Here is a 14,978-nt window from a genome sequence, read left to right as displayed (position 1 = left end):
TATGTGATTTGGGTCTTTGAATTGGGTGTCAGGTTTCAGGGGGTTTCAATGGCATCTCGTGCGGGCATTGTCTCCGTGCTGTCTGCCCTCGCATTTGCTGGACTCGTCATGCATGCCGCTGCCGCCGGAGGAGCACCCTGCAACTGCGACGAGGGGAAAGGCTGTGCTCACCGAAGCGGGCCTAGTGAACTCCTCGGAGGCGCAGAAGGCGGTATTGGAAGAAAGGCTCGTGGTCTGGAGGGGCAGGTCGGCCGCCTGACGAGGGCGGTAACCGCCGCCGGGAGTTGGACCCTCTCATCCCTAGTGCATAACCGGGCTTTAGCATCGGTTCGTAAGTCTTTTTAGTGCCGGTTCTATAACCGGCACTAAAGGGTTGGGACTAAAGGGCCACCACGTGGCACGAGCCAGCGCCGGGGGCCAACCGGTACTAAAAGGTTTGGGGATTTTTGTTTTATTTTTATTTTTTCTTTAGTTTTGTGTTTTCCATTTAATTTTTTCATTTGCGGTGGTACCAAATCGCCCCTAAATGTCTAAACTATACAGATCAAACATTTTTGTCATCCAATGATGGTCACCAAATTTGTCCAAACAGATCTGGATGTCCAAAATTTCACAAACTGGAAAGAAACAGAGGGGGAGGTTTACGGGCGTCTGAACCTCTGATCCCCCCCCTCCCCCCCGACAGTAAATAGGAAATAATAAGGATCATTTTAAAGGAGGGAGGGATGTCATTGTTGTTGTCGTCTTCTTCGACCAAAGTATGACCTCGGCTTCGACTAAGACTATGCTAATGTCGACCACTTCATCGACGGCTCCTTCAACCGGGTCTCCGTCGGCCATGATTACTACTACCTTGTTGAAGTCTACCCCGTCTGTGGTACCACCGCGACTCCGACCAAGTCTGGAAACATCAAGTGCAATGGGATCCGAGCGGTTATCAGTGGCGTCGGCTTGGGGATGGGCTGGGTTCAAGGAGGGAGGGATGTTATATTAGGAACCTGCCCTAACCCTTGCTCATAGTTGGGGTTGCCCCTAGGCAACACATGGGTCGGGCCAGACGTGCACCACCCCAAGGCGACTGCTTATAAGTAATCGCGGCTCCTATTTGGAGCGTCGATCTTTGGATAGAGACTAAACGGATATGCGTGCGTCGCTAAATTTCATATTGCGCCATCCCAAGGAGGCTTGTACGGCAGACTCCCTATTTGAACTGGTTTTTTCTTTATTTTCTATCCTTGGTTTTTCTTTCTTTTATATTTTTTTGTTTTTTTTCAATTTCTTTTTCCTTTTTATTTTTCATGCTAGTTTATTATTATTTTTCATGCTTATTCCTTTTCATTTTAAGAACATCTTTAAAATCCATGAACATTTTCTAAAATCATGAATATTTTTCATATTCACAGTTTTTTTTATAAAATCATGAACATTTTAGAAAACTCAGTTTGGGAACTTTCTAGAAGGTTCACGAGCTTGAACAAAACCGGACATGAGCGACTTGGGCCAGCCACTGGCGGCAGCGTTCTTTCAATATTTTAGTGTGTGACTTTTATATATTCCAACTGGGTTTTGAAAAGATGTTGGCGAATTTAAAAACATAATGTTAATGAATCCAAACAATGTTCACGAATTTAATAAGTGTTCACAAATTCAAAAACTGATTGTGAATCCAAAAAATGTTCACGTATAATTAAAAACTGTTCATGAATTTAAAAATTGTTCATGAATTGAAGGCAAAAAAATTTACAAATGCAAAAAATATTCGCTAGTCAAAATATGTTCATGAAGAATTGTGAAATGTTCAGGAATTTGAAAAAAAGTTCATGTATACAAAAAATGGTCACAAATTTCACTTAATTCCGAATTTTTCACGGATTGGAAAATTGATCGCAGATTGCGGAAAAAATCATTAATTTTTTAAAAAATGTGAATTAAAAACGAACAACTTTTATGTAAGTGAACAAATTTTGGGATCCCGAAAGAATTGTCTGAGTATGTGAACAATTTTTGAAATTTATGAACATTCTCCTGAAATTGTGATTGTTTAAATTCCAAACATGAACATTTTCAAATTTCAAGCATTTTTAGAAAAATACAAACAAAATTTGAAAACACCGGCAGTTTTTTTATATTTGAAACATTTTTTTGAAGATTTTAAACATTTTTTGAAATTTGTGAAATTTAATAAAAAGTAAGAAAAAACAGGGAAAACAGAAAATAAATGAAAGAGAAAAAAAGGAAAACCACTTGAATGAATCAGAAAACCGATAGAGAAATAAAGAAAGGAGAAAAAATTGTCCCGGAAGCTCCCCAAAACCGGATGGAATCTTCTGAGCCTTCCCGTGTATGACAAACAGGTGGAGGGATTAATGGGCCGGCCCTCTTTGAAATGTTGTAGACGATTGTGCTCATAACAATAGCATAGAACGATATATGAAGTTCCCTAAAAGAAGAATGATATATAGAAGTTGCTCAAGAAAAAAAAAAGAACGATATATAGAATTTCTGAGAATTAGCTGTTCTAGTGGATCACGGTTGAAACCGGCACCAAGCTCTTCTTTCCAACCCTCGGCTCTCTTCCTCGATCCCTTTCATGCTGCCTCTGGAAGTGGGACGCTAACACGGATGATACTTGAAATCCCTATTCAAAAATTCAGCCGATTAACCAGTTAACTTGCCAATTAATTCCTACTTGTAGGGTCACCGAATAGTCGATAGACTGATAAATCATCGGACTAATTAATTAATTGGACGATTAGCCTATTAATCCTCTACCCGCCAACCAACCGATTAACTATCCGTTAAAGATTTCCTCAATAATGCTTGAAATTTGTATATATGACTAAGATAGTACTCCCCGTGTACCTAATTGAATTGCACTAGATCAATTATCTGTGTTGCATGAGCAGTACATTAGTTAGTTATATACCACGGACGTAAAATAAAGAGGAAACAAACGGTTGTCCAAAAGAACATCTACAAAAGGGTTATGCAAAGTGAGTGTTAGGGTGTAATCAGCTTTGGCAAATTGTAATCTTCGTGCCCTTCTCTTCTGTACAAAAATATATGTAATGAAAGTGCAGTCGTGAAAGAGGCGGCCCTGTTCGTCTGTTCATAAGTCAAAGGGAAAACTGTTTCATTTCCTGACTTTCACATCACATGTTCTGATCACAGGCAGTCGAGAAATGGCGTCGATCGGAAAATTACCAAGTTTGAGCAGAACAGTGTGAATGAAGTTGCTGGTCAGATGTGGAAGGAGAGGCAGGGCAGCCAGCGTGGTTGCAAGAGGCCAAGCCCGACACTGCTGCTGATGACTTCCCTTACCCAACAGTAGGCGTCGTCGCCGTCCGTCGCTGCCTCTCGCCCTCAGAGGCACTGCGCCAAGGATCATATTCCAGTCAACCAAGTCAGTATCAGGTTTTGTTTGGTTCCAGGAATATCTGGAGAGCCACTTTTTTCGATTTATTTTTATATTTATTTAAAAATTGCGGAAACATTTTGGCACCTACTAAAATAACTGAAACTTCCCAAAATTTCCCTGAAATTTCACTGAAAGTGACAACCATCTATGCACACAGGCTGCTGTGCTGCATAGATACTACACTACAGTATAATCAATACATTCACAAGGGTTTGGTATGGCATGATTCTTTCCACATATATCCGACTCATGACACACTCATAAACGCCACCTCACCCATTGGCCAAATCCATGCCAATCCAAACAGCCAAATTTCCCCTATATTATATATCCCCATAGTGGGGTACTCACTACTCACCACATGTGAGAAAAGAGATGCGTATTTATGTAGGGCGGTCATCTCTCACAGACAACCTCATCATCTGCCTCCTCCTACCGTCCTATATATCCATCCTATATATGAAGAGAATGAGATGACAAGACGCCGCCGCACTAATTATTGTGAGCCTCCTATCCACTCGCTTCGTCTCACTCCCACTTCTCCATCTTCAGAAGTTCACGTTCCTCCTTGTTCTTGCAGTGTCCAGAGGCTGTAAAGATGCTTGGCTTGATGGCAGCTCCATGCCAATCTCCCCAAGGAGAGAATGAGCTCTACGATGACTGCGATCCTACGGTGTACGGAGCCCGGGCCCTGCTGCCCCGGCAGACCACCTCGGCGCCACCGGCTGGGCCGCCGGAGGCGTCGACAGGGTCGGGAAGGACCGCGACGGAGGCAAGGGCCCTGAAGGTCCACAGTGAGGCCGAGCGCCGGCGTCGGGTGAGGATCAACGCTCATCTTGCCGCGCTCAGGAAGATGATCCCTGATACCAAGCAGGTTTGAGGCAACAATATCTTAGCCATTCCACCATTTCAGTGCTGTGAGGCATTAACCAAACAAAGCTCAGCTGCACATAATTATTGTCGTTAGCTGATCAGATTTTCTGGTAGTAGAAACTAACTTTGCATTAAGAAGTCTCTCTTCAAACAACTCTGATCGACCTTTATGTCAGCATCAGACATGAGCTTTATGAAGAAGAACATTGAAAACTCGCGCAAGTGTTCACATTTCATCAGACTTTTAGCCCTGCAATTCCATCTATGATAAGACAAAGTAGGGCACTGCGGTACACTGCTATTATGTGACTTGTCAGAAAAATGTCTCTTATCTTCCCTTGTGCAGATGGACAAGGCCGCCTTGCTGGCCAGGGTGGTGGACCAAGTGAGGCACCTCAAGAGGAGAGCAAGCGAGGCCGCACAGCTAACGCCGGCCGTCCCGCCGGAAGCCGACGTGGTCTCTGTGGAATTCTGCTGCACCGGGGACACCGACGACGACGATAGACGCCTGTACATGAAGGTGTCTGTCAGCTGCGACGACCGGCCGGACCTCGTCGCCGGGCTCATCCAGGCGCTCCATGGCCTGAGGCTGAGGACGGTGAGAGCTGAGGTGACCTCCCTAGGAGGAAGGGTGCAGCATGTCTTCACACTCTGCAAGGAGGAAGAGGAGGGAGGCAGTGCAGGTCGTGCTGGACTGATTTCTCTGAAGGAGGCTGTGAGGCTGGCTCTGGCCAAGGTCGCTTCTCCAGAGCTGGTGTGTGGTGGTAGCAGCGGCAGCGGCAGTCCGCTCCAGTTGCAGAGCAAGAGGCAGAGGATTCTTGAGTCGCATTACTCAATCATGTCCATATAGATGAGAACTATACTTCTGGAGTATATTTTTGTGTGCCAGATTTGAGGTTGGGACTGCCGTTAGTGCTGTAAGATAAGATAGATAGATGCAGTCACTCCAGGATAGATATCATTGCAACAGGGTTTACACTGTGTGCCTGATGCAGCATGGCTGCCGACATTCAGATTGCAGAAATCCTAGATAATGAATTGATGACGCAGGGTCACATGATTAGTTTGACGATTCAGCAGTGGCTCTATGCAGCACCTCCTCATTGATATACGTGTGTCTCATATACTCCCCATGATTAGTTTGTCATGTTAGGTATCAGCGAGTTTTCCTGCTCGCCGGGTGCTACTAGCAACGGAGTAAAATAATACTCCCCGTAAAGAAATATAAGAGCGTTTAGATCATTAAAGAGTGATCTAAACGGTCTAATATTTCTTTACAGAGGGAGTACTTTCAAATGAAAAAAATTCTGAGTTTTCAAGGTTTTTACACCATGTAAGTTTTCAAACAAAATAGAGCATTTTAGCACCTCCAGAAAAGGTTTTGTGCTCTAAAGAGCACTGAAGCTTCATGGGGCAAAAAAAAAACATTTTCCCATGAAAATTTACAAGCACAAAACAGACTATTGAAATCCTCTTTATAATATATTGACATGCAAAAATTGTAGGCAGCATTCAATTACCCCGTTATACTTGGTAACTTTGTTTGCCAACAAAAAAAACTTGGTAACTTGGGCCCCACTGAATTACTCCCTTATGCTTACCCTACTTTACCACATCATTCAATCTTCTTCAGATTCTAGAAGCACAGCTTTCTTCTTCTTACTAATGCCTAACTTTTGCTTTTGAAAAGCACAGCAAGCCTGAAACTTCTGTCTAAAAGCAGCTAGATGCCTAGATGTATAAAGGTACACAGTTGCCGGTTGGATGTGCCAAAATCAAGAGTGTCTTTAGCTAGCTAATTACAGATTTTTTTTTTGGAAGGATCCAGCAATTGCTGGCCTTTTGATGAATTTCAGATTTGTTGAAGTAATATACAGGTACCCGTTCCTGAACTAAGAACATCTATGTACAATAACCATGAGAAGTAGCAACAGCAGTGTATTTACATGAACTGGACTTGAGGCTCGAGGAGCGCAATTAGGCAAGACACAACTGTATATATGAATGACAAAACTCTTGCAGTGAAGGAGATTTGATTTGTAGTGCCTAGTTGATCATGTATGAAAAGAAAAACTTAAGTTTTTGTTGGCAAGTACTATCCCAAATCCAATTAAAATGTGGGATGTAAGCGTATATGATAGGCAAAATTAGTTACTATACCTCTGTAATGAACTAAAATGTCTTATAAAAATTTACAGAGGGAGTAGCATTTAAGGAGACATCTTGTCCTGGAGGAAGACACAAATCAAATATGGTACGAAGCAATCTCATATTATTGCATCCTGGAATTTGTAGCGCTAGCTTACTTGATATTGCTGGGGATGAGTGGAACCCGCAGCTGCGGAGTCTTTCGCCCTGATCTTCTTCCTCAGTTCCTTGAAAGATTCAGGTATGACATGGTACTCGTGGAACATGAGCCCTTTGGTCCATTCACGAGGGTGGCAGAAGGTGAGGAGATGGTCGGCAATGGTGAAGGGGCGCACCGAGGGTCGGATCCTCTCCTTCCTGTCGTGTATCTGGCGTTGCGTCGCCAACTCCTCGGACCGCCTCCAACGGCCGGGGTCGGCGGCCGCCACCGAGCGCACTTGAAGAGGGTAGAATGGCGTGGAGAAGTAGATGGAGTCGCTGCTCAGCGAAGGGAGGCCCCTTGCCGAGACGGACAGGCACCCGCCGTCGCCGAGAAACAGCGCGCGGTCGCCGAGGCCGCTCACCGGCGTCAGCGTCGGGCGGCCGTTGTTGTCCTCGTCGTCGAAGTCCACCGAGTAGATCGCAAAGGTCAGCAGTTGACGCTTGGTTGTGCTTGCCCGGACGATGACATGCCGGACGACGAGCAGCATCCGTCCGGCGGACTCCACAAGGTGGAGGGTGTCACTGTAGCGCGAATAGCGCACGGCTCCCGGCACCGTGGCGACCATGTTATCGAGTGTTGGTCCGGGAGGGTACAGCTGCACAATCTCCGGTGACGGCGGGTGGAAAGTGGTGGCATAGAGCCTCCCTTGGAAGAGCAAGGTGTTCCGGATAGAGAGCTTCTCGTGGCGGCGGTGGAGGACCTCCCAATGGTCCTTGCCGCCGTCAGCGGCGACCACCACATTTCCGTTGGCGTTGGGGAACAGGACCACGGCCGCGATCGAGCTCGTTGACGGCTCCCTGCTGCTGCTGCTGCTGCATACGGCAGCCTTCATGTCCCGGAGAGAGCCCATGTCAGCGACCTCCTCGTGGTACACGGTTGCGAGGGACGGGAAGTCGACGGCGACGAGCGTCAAGGGGTGAAGCACGCGGAGCGCGGTGGTGCTCTTGCGCAGGAGGACGAGGAGGCCGTCGCTGAAGCCGACGATCCGGTAGCCCCGTAGCCCCGGCAGGCGGATGCGGACTCGCCTGCCCGTGCGCGTGTGGAGCAGGGCGATCTCCCGCGCGTCCTCCGGGCGGACCGCGTCGCCGTCGCAGAGCGCCACCCAGTCCCGGGGCCAGAGGCGCGGGTCGCGCAGGGCCGGGTCGCGCTCGCGCGGCGTGGGCGTGCTGGCGCGCCAGCCGGAGCAGACGGCGCGGAAGGCCACGTAATCCGCGGCGTCAAGGACCAGGTCGGCGACGAGGCCGAGTATGTCCGTGGGGAGAGACGCCCAGCCGCCGGTTGCCCGTTCCGGCCGGCGGCGCTGGCGGTCGCGGGCCAAGGCGGCGCGTTTGGGCTTTGAGTCTTTGACATCCTGCGAAGGAACCCGGCCGGGAGCCGCATGCGGGCGTGACTCTGCACCAAATGCGATCAATTTGTTTACTATTCCCTCCGTTCCAAAATAAATGACCCAACTAGAGTTAATATAAAGTTAGATCATTTATTTTAGAACGGAAGAAGTACGTAACTACTACTCCTATAAATCAGGGCGTATATTGGGCGCGAGCTTTGCTACACGTACAGGATGTTACAGGGATGAGGGGATTACAGAGTGTTGTGATAGTTTTTAATTGGTTATTAATAGAGGCACGGGCCCACTTCCATTCAAATCAGGGGATGTATTTGGAAAGTTTGAAAGGACCCTGTAAAAGACTGTACGTCTAGCATTTTTGATTGGGCGCCATGCTTTGTGTTTTCATGCATGGGATTTGCTTCCATACAGTTTGTTTCGAATATTTACCTGGGAAATGTTGGATTTTTCATGTTCCCCACAAATTTGTATCAGCCGTTAGATTGGATTCACGAACCTTGAAGCAGATGAACTAGCCATGTCAGCTTTTCTTTCTCGTTTGCTACGGAGTGAGCCCCAGCGAACGAGTAGAGTTGACGAAGTCGCGACCTTATTCCTTTCAGTTTAGCTACACATCAGCCAGCTGATTCGAATTCAGCGTCAATCGATTTTTGAATGAAGGAAGAAGCAGGAAGGAGAAGGGGGGACTCGCTGGGAGAAGGAAGGGGCCGCCGTCATCACCCCAGTGTCTATCTTAGGGTTTAGGGTGAGGGCGGTGGTGGCGGCGATGGTGGGGGCGGTGGTGTGGGGGTTCGCCGAAGAAAAAGCTCAGTGCGAGGGGCCCTAGAGGGATGGCCAGGGCGGCAGAGGACCGGCGGTGGGAGGTGGTTCCGAGGAGGGCGGGGTGACGAGGCGACGCGGGAGCGCCGCGGGCCGCGGGCGGCGGGGCCCGGCGGTTAGGCCAGTGATGACTGGCGGCTCAAGGAAGGAGATATGTCCAGAGGTTGAAAAAAGACTCTGGGCCATTGATTTCCCATCCGACGGTTCAAGAATCGACTGGCCTCAAAAAAAAATCACCTGACTGTCTTCTGACGTTTACACGAAAGAGAGAGAGAGAGAGAGGCGACCGGCCGAGGTTCTCTTCGCGGGGTAGCCTTCTTCCTTCGTGCGTCATTGGAGGTGGGTGCTCGGCGGCGAGTTCGTGTAGGGGGACGGCGGTGTGGGGCGAGCGAAAGATTTCTAGCAGCCACGCCCGCTCCTCTCACCGGCGGACTGCACGGAGGGACGTCGAGGTGGTGCGGGGGTTGCACGAGCTCGCGGCTATGTGTCGCGCGCTCTCCCGCTCGCCACCGTCCATTCCTGAGGCAGGTGGTCATCGGAATAGCACACACTGCTCCGATGAGGAGGCACCGACATGTGTGGAGGTGCTGCTGGCCAACGGGTGCGCCCCCACGGCGTGGCGGCGTGTAAGCGGCCTCGAGGGCGCCCATCTTCGTCTTCATCGACCTTCGCAGGGCCCGCTGCTGTCATATCAATCAGCTGCTTTCGAGAAGCGTGCGGGTGGCCGCCGCGGGGGGAGGCGGGCCTCGATGAGGGGGCGAGGAGGAGTTCTTTCTCGGCTAGGGGCACTGGGAGGAGGCTGGGGATCGGCGTCGCCATTTTTAGCACAACAGGATTTCTTCAACATGCTCTCTTCTGAAGCTTTTTTCTGTTTATTTTTTTTTCATCAGTTGAGTTGAGCAATCAACACGGCCTTTGTCACCAGTTGATTTTAGCACAGCAGGGATTATATGAGGTACAACTAGTGGCTTTTCAAATTTCAAGCAGTCAACATGGCATTTTTCATTTGATACATAAGTATATGGCAACTTAATAACTGTATCCCTTCAGGTCATGGCAAAAACAGAATTTTTTTCATAACCTGGTGATGAACTTGTTTTTTTTAAAGAGGCAAAAGATTTACCATTTTCATTGATTAAGAAGAAAAGAGTTGCCCGGTTAATTAGAGAAAAACCGGGCGAAAACCTAGATTACAAACCCCACAAGGGGGACACGCGGACGACCTGGCCACAAACGCCAAACAGTCGACCAAAGCATCGAGAACAAGGCATCTTCGATTTTGCTAACGAGTTTCACAAAGAAAGTTGCAAGCCTCGCACCGACCTAGTCCAGCGCAACATCCGGAGAGCACCGCCTACTAAACACCGTCCTCATGGAGTCATTGTTGCCGCAGTGGCCCCGCCGCCCACAGCTTCAACTTCTCTGTCACAGCCAGAAATCAGCATAGACGCCCCCATTGACGCACCGGACTGTCGGCATCAGAAGGACATGCCGCGACTCGGCTTTGCTCGCCACCATAGTCGTTGTCACACACGTCGCAACGCCACACCAACCTCACACCGCCGGTCGAGCACCTGCCGACCGCGATGTTGTGCTCGTCCAGCCCTTGGGGAGGCGCGTAGGAGACCATGACCTTCAAGGCAACGCCCTCAAGGGGGGAGCGACGTTGAAGCGACGCCGTCGCCCGACTCCAACGGAGTCTTGGGCTTTCGCACGAAGGACATGACTCGGGGTGGAGAAGGGGGGAGAGCTCCACAATGACCCTCCAGCGAGGAGAACAACGCCCACAGGCGACGCGTCGTCGGCACCAACAAAGCCGGGCAGATTCTCATCCGAAGCATCCCAATCCTCTCCAACCCACGCAGCCGGCGACAGAAGGGGCAAATAGCTCCCATGCGACATCTTTGAGTTGAATTGTCTCTCATGCGACGTCGTTGGTTGTAATGGCTCTCATGCGACGTCTCCCAGCGCAGAAATAGCTCAAGCAAGACAACCCGTTTACGCGGCTAGTTGGCTGTTAGTTAGGCTGAGGTTTGGTTAGGACACCGGGGGTTATGTGCTCTGACTGGTGAGGTCCACCTAGGGCCACGTAGTCAAGAGTCAACCGTCCACGACTCGACCGGTGACTGTGTGACCGTGCTTGACTCGCCCGTGCTGGACTGGGCGAGCGGCGCCGCCGTAAGCATCTTCTCCGGCAGCGATTTCTTCTCCGCGGTGGTGGAGCGCATTTCTCGGTAGCGGCAGAGCTGTTGCGAGTGAGCCCGAAACCCTAGTCCCACTTCCCAGAATTTTGGGGGATCTGTGGCCTCATGCTGCCCCTCTGTTTCTTGGCGATTTAGAATCTCGATTGGATCCGGGGGCTGTTTCTTCTCCGCGGCCCGCCCGGTGGTGGAGTGCCTTTCTCGGCAGCGGCTATTGCGAGTGAGTATTTTCCAAACTCTAGTCCCATTCCCCAGAATTTTGGATAAATTTGTGGCCTCATGCTGCCCCTGTTTCTTGGCGTTTTAGAATCTCGATTGGATAGGAGCGCGGGGGCTGAATGAGATGGAGCGAGGAGACAGTGCTTCAAATCGGTAATGCCGCCCTCTTTTCTATTTTAGCTGTTATCGAACTCGATTTGGTAGTGACTGTCGCTTACACTGCTGCGGCTGCCTGCCATTGACAAAAGAGGGGAGGTTCAGGTTCAGCCACCACATTCGCAATTATAGTGAAACTTTTTCCCTGTAAAGCCAAGCTCAGTGATGGCAGTGTCCAAGACATTGATAGAGATACCACCGTGAGGTTGGATGTCGAATTTGCAGATGTTGATCCCCAGGAATTGGAGAGCATGAAGGAGAAGGCCGTGGGCAGTTTGGTGGAGAGAATTGGGGAGAGTATTGTTTGGGGTCCAGAACAAGAGGTATCTCTGCAACGTTTCGATAACTATAATGGTGAATATGTGAGAATTGAAGATGGAGAATCCATGGTTGCTGAAATTGATCAGCAAGAAGGGTGGGCAAGCAAACAAGTAACATTTTATGCTGAGCTAATTGATCTGCAAACTCATTCCAGAGTTGGTTATGTGCCATCAAAGATGGCTGCACAGGTGGAAGATAATGAGTGGGTTTCACAAAAGAAGATGTTGGCATTGTTGACTGAACCGACTGTAGTAGCTGAAGATACAGGGATTGATGTAGATGGAGAGGAGGGAACCCATGGTGCTAGGAAGATTGTTGTTGACTGGAATGTAGTAGAGTTGAATGAAAAAACAGATTTGGTCATTACACCAATATCTGACATTGATATGGCCGAAATGTTTGGCATTCAAGTTGATGACAAAGATAAGGAGAAGGATGACAGTTCTTTGCCTGCTGATGGTAACACATGCCCTAGAAATGCAAATGAGGATGAAGAAGAGCTGATGAGAGAGGCTGCAGATGATGTGGATGATGCAGATGATAATGAGCTGGTTTGTTTGTATGACAAAGAGAACCCAGTTATTGAGGTGGGAAAGTTGTGGCCAAGCATGAAGGAGTTTAGGATGTCTTTCAGGACCTATGCAGTGAAAAAAGAGTTTGATGCCAAGACTATGTGGACTGATCGAAATAAATTTTATGCTCGGTGCAAAGGTTATGATGGTGGTGGCAATCCTTGCAAATGGTACTTGTCTGCCAGACTACAACCTGATGGAAGTACAGTAAGGGTAAATCAAATACCACACCAGCATACATGTATGACCACTTTACAGAGAGTTTCAAAGATGACATCACAGCTTTGGGTTACAGAGAAGATTACTCCTATTTTAGCCAAGACTCCAAACACTACTGCAAAGAGGCTTAAAGTTGACTTGGAGAAGCTGTACCCCATCCAGCTGCAATATACCACAGTGTGGAAAGCAAAACAAAGGGCCATGAAATCATTGTATGGTGACTGGGCAAATACATTTAGGATGTTGTATAGTTTTAAAGCAGAGGTGGAGAAGAGATCACCTGGAAGTGTGGTGGAGATAGATACATAGGTAACAGAGGATGGCAAGGTTTTATTCAGCAAGTTTTTTATGTGTTTGAAGCCTTGCATAGATGGATTCAAAGCAGGTTGTCGTCCATATTTGAGCATAGACTCATCTTTTTTGACTGGAAAGTGGAATGGTCAGTTGGCTGCATGCAATGCTCTAGATGGACACAACTGGATGTTCCCAATTGCAATAGGAATGTTTCAATCAGAGACAGAGGCATCATGGATATGGTTCATGATGCAACTGAAAAGATGCATAGGGCCAGTTTCTCCTTTGGCCATCCACACAGATGCATGTAAAGGGTTGGAAAATGCAGTAAAAAAATGTTTTCCCCCATGCTGAGCAGAGGGAGTGCTTTGGACATATGTGGATGAATCTGATAAAAAAATTCAGAGGAGATGAATTTGGGCGCATGTGGCCAGCAGCAAGATCCTACACCAGACAGACACATTCCTATCACCTTGGTAAGATATTGGCATCATGTAGTGATAATGAATTTGCTTCATGGTTGAACACACACCATTCTCTGTTGTGGTATAGATCAGGTTTTAATACTGCCATAAAATGTGATCATATCAATAACAACTTGGCAGAAAGTTTTAACAACAAAGACTTGCCTGTGCATGACATGGTGGACCAAATAAGGATCATGATCATGCGTTTCTGGGAGTTGAGAGGAAAAATTGCTAATATTTTGGAAGGGGACAAGCTTCCAGCAGTGGCACAACAGGTGGTCAACAGGAGTAGAAATCTTTCACATCTATCTGTTGAGAAATCTTCCTTGTGGGGTGCTGAAGTTAGAGATACAAAGAGTGGCAAGAGGCATGTGGTAAATACTGAGTTGCATGAGTGCACTTGCCAAGAGTGGCAACACACTGGAAAACCATGTGAGCATTCCATACTTTTTTTGGCATCTAAACCCAGGTTAAATATGCACCCATATTTGCATGAGTATTATTCAGTACAAAAATTCAAAGCTGCATATGCAAGTCCAATTCCTGCACTGACTGACCAATCTCAGTGGCCTAAGGTGGAAATAGAATTTACCTTGTGTCCCCCTGTCACTAGAAGAAAGGCTGGGAGGCCAAAACAGAGCAGATTCAAAGCTTGGTTTGAGAAAGGTGGTTGTAGTAAGAAGGGGAAAAAGGAAAAGGAAAAGAATGATAAGCCCAAAAGGGCTCAAAAAGGTAACAAAAATAGGTGCAAGTTGTGTGAGGTACTTGGGCACAGAGTTGGTTCATCCAAATGCATCTACACTCCTCAGAGGCCAAAGTATGTTTATGTTACTGTTTTTGCAAGTTTTTGATTTTGCTACTTGTTCTAGTATCTAACCAAGTGAAATGCTTTATTTTTTAGGAGGAAGCGTGCAGAAAAAGCCCCACCTCTTGTTGTTGAATAGTGCTGGCCGGTGAAAAAAGCAAGACTCAATGGCTTTAGAAGGAAGAGCACTAAGCAGATAATGTTTGGTGACAAAGATATGGAGCAAACTGAAACTGTTACTGCTGAACATGAGCTAAGTGTTTCTGTTTTGGACGATGTGATGCATACTGAATCTGTTTTGCAGGCGCTAGGGCAATCTGAAACTGTTGCAGATGAAGCAACTGTTGTGCTGCCATGCGAGTCTGCTTTGACAGCTGTGTTGCCATGTTTGGAGGTTGTGCTGCCAAGTGTTGAGTTGCAAACTGAAGTAGTTGAACAATGTGTGCCATCTACTCAAGCTGCAGAAGTGCAAACTGAAGAAGTGGGACATGGTGAGGGGCAAAAGTTGAGGGGGCCTAGTGGAGTTGGCAAGAAAACCAAGGGGCCAAAAAGCAAGAGCATCAGCATCAACAAACTATGCGCCGTGGAACCAAACGGTGGAAAAAAGGAGAAGAAATCGAGTGGTAGAAAGAAGCAAAAGAAATAGAGTCGAAATCATTCAAATTTGATGTGAAAACTTATGTTTGTTGTCATTTGATGTGAAAACTTATGTTCTTTCATGTGAAAACTTATGTGCTATGATGTTGATTTGACTTGAAATAAAATTCAAATTTGAACCGACATTCAAATTTGAACCTATCTCCAATATTTTTGGAGTTCATTTGTTTGTTCTGTGATGTTGCATTGTTTTATGTACTACTATGCACTTTAGTTCATAAATCCAACCCTTTTTGTGAAGTCCAACTCATAGTCACTG

At 47.4% G+C, this 14,978-nt stretch overlaps 2 protein-coding genes across 2 annotated transcripts; both read left to right on the top strand.

Moving 5' to 3' along the window:
* Positions 1 to 3,786: 3,786 nt before the first annotated feature.
* LOC109756005 (transcription factor bHLH30) lies at positions 3,787 to 5,360 on the top strand. Its single transcript, XM_020314876.4, has 3 exons — positions 3,787 to 3,919; positions 3,999 to 4,292; positions 4,638 to 5,360. The coding sequence occupies exons 2-3, from the start codon at positions 4,017 to 4,019 to the stop codon at positions 5,139 to 5,141; spliced, it is 780 nt and encodes a 259-aa protein (XP_020170465.1). The 5' UTR covers positions 3,787 to 3,919; positions 3,999 to 4,016; the 3' UTR covers positions 5,142 to 5,360.
* A 5,325-nt stretch (positions 5,361 to 10,685) lies between these two features.
* Positions 10,686 to 12,989, top strand: LOC141020926 (uncharacterized). Its single transcript, XM_073495897.1, has 3 exons — positions 10,686 to 11,229; positions 11,317 to 11,381; positions 11,490 to 12,989. The coding sequence occupies exons 2-3, from the start codon at positions 11,348 to 11,350 to the stop codon at positions 12,803 to 12,805; spliced, it is 1,350 nt and encodes a 449-aa protein (XP_073351998.1). The 5' UTR covers positions 10,686 to 11,229; positions 11,317 to 11,347; the 3' UTR covers positions 12,806 to 12,989.
* Positions 12,990 to 14,978: the final 1,989 nt, after the last annotated feature.

This window comes from Aegilops tauschii, chromosome 3 (genome assembly GCF_002575655.3).
Source record: "Aegilops tauschii subsp. strangulata cultivar AL8/78 chromosome 3, Aet v6.0, whole genome shotgun sequence".
In the NCBI taxonomy this organism is placed as follows: Eukaryota; Viridiplantae; Streptophyta; class Magnoliopsida; order Poales; family Poaceae; genus Aegilops; species Aegilops tauschii.
This window is presented reverse-complemented; position numbering and strand designations above follow the sequence as displayed.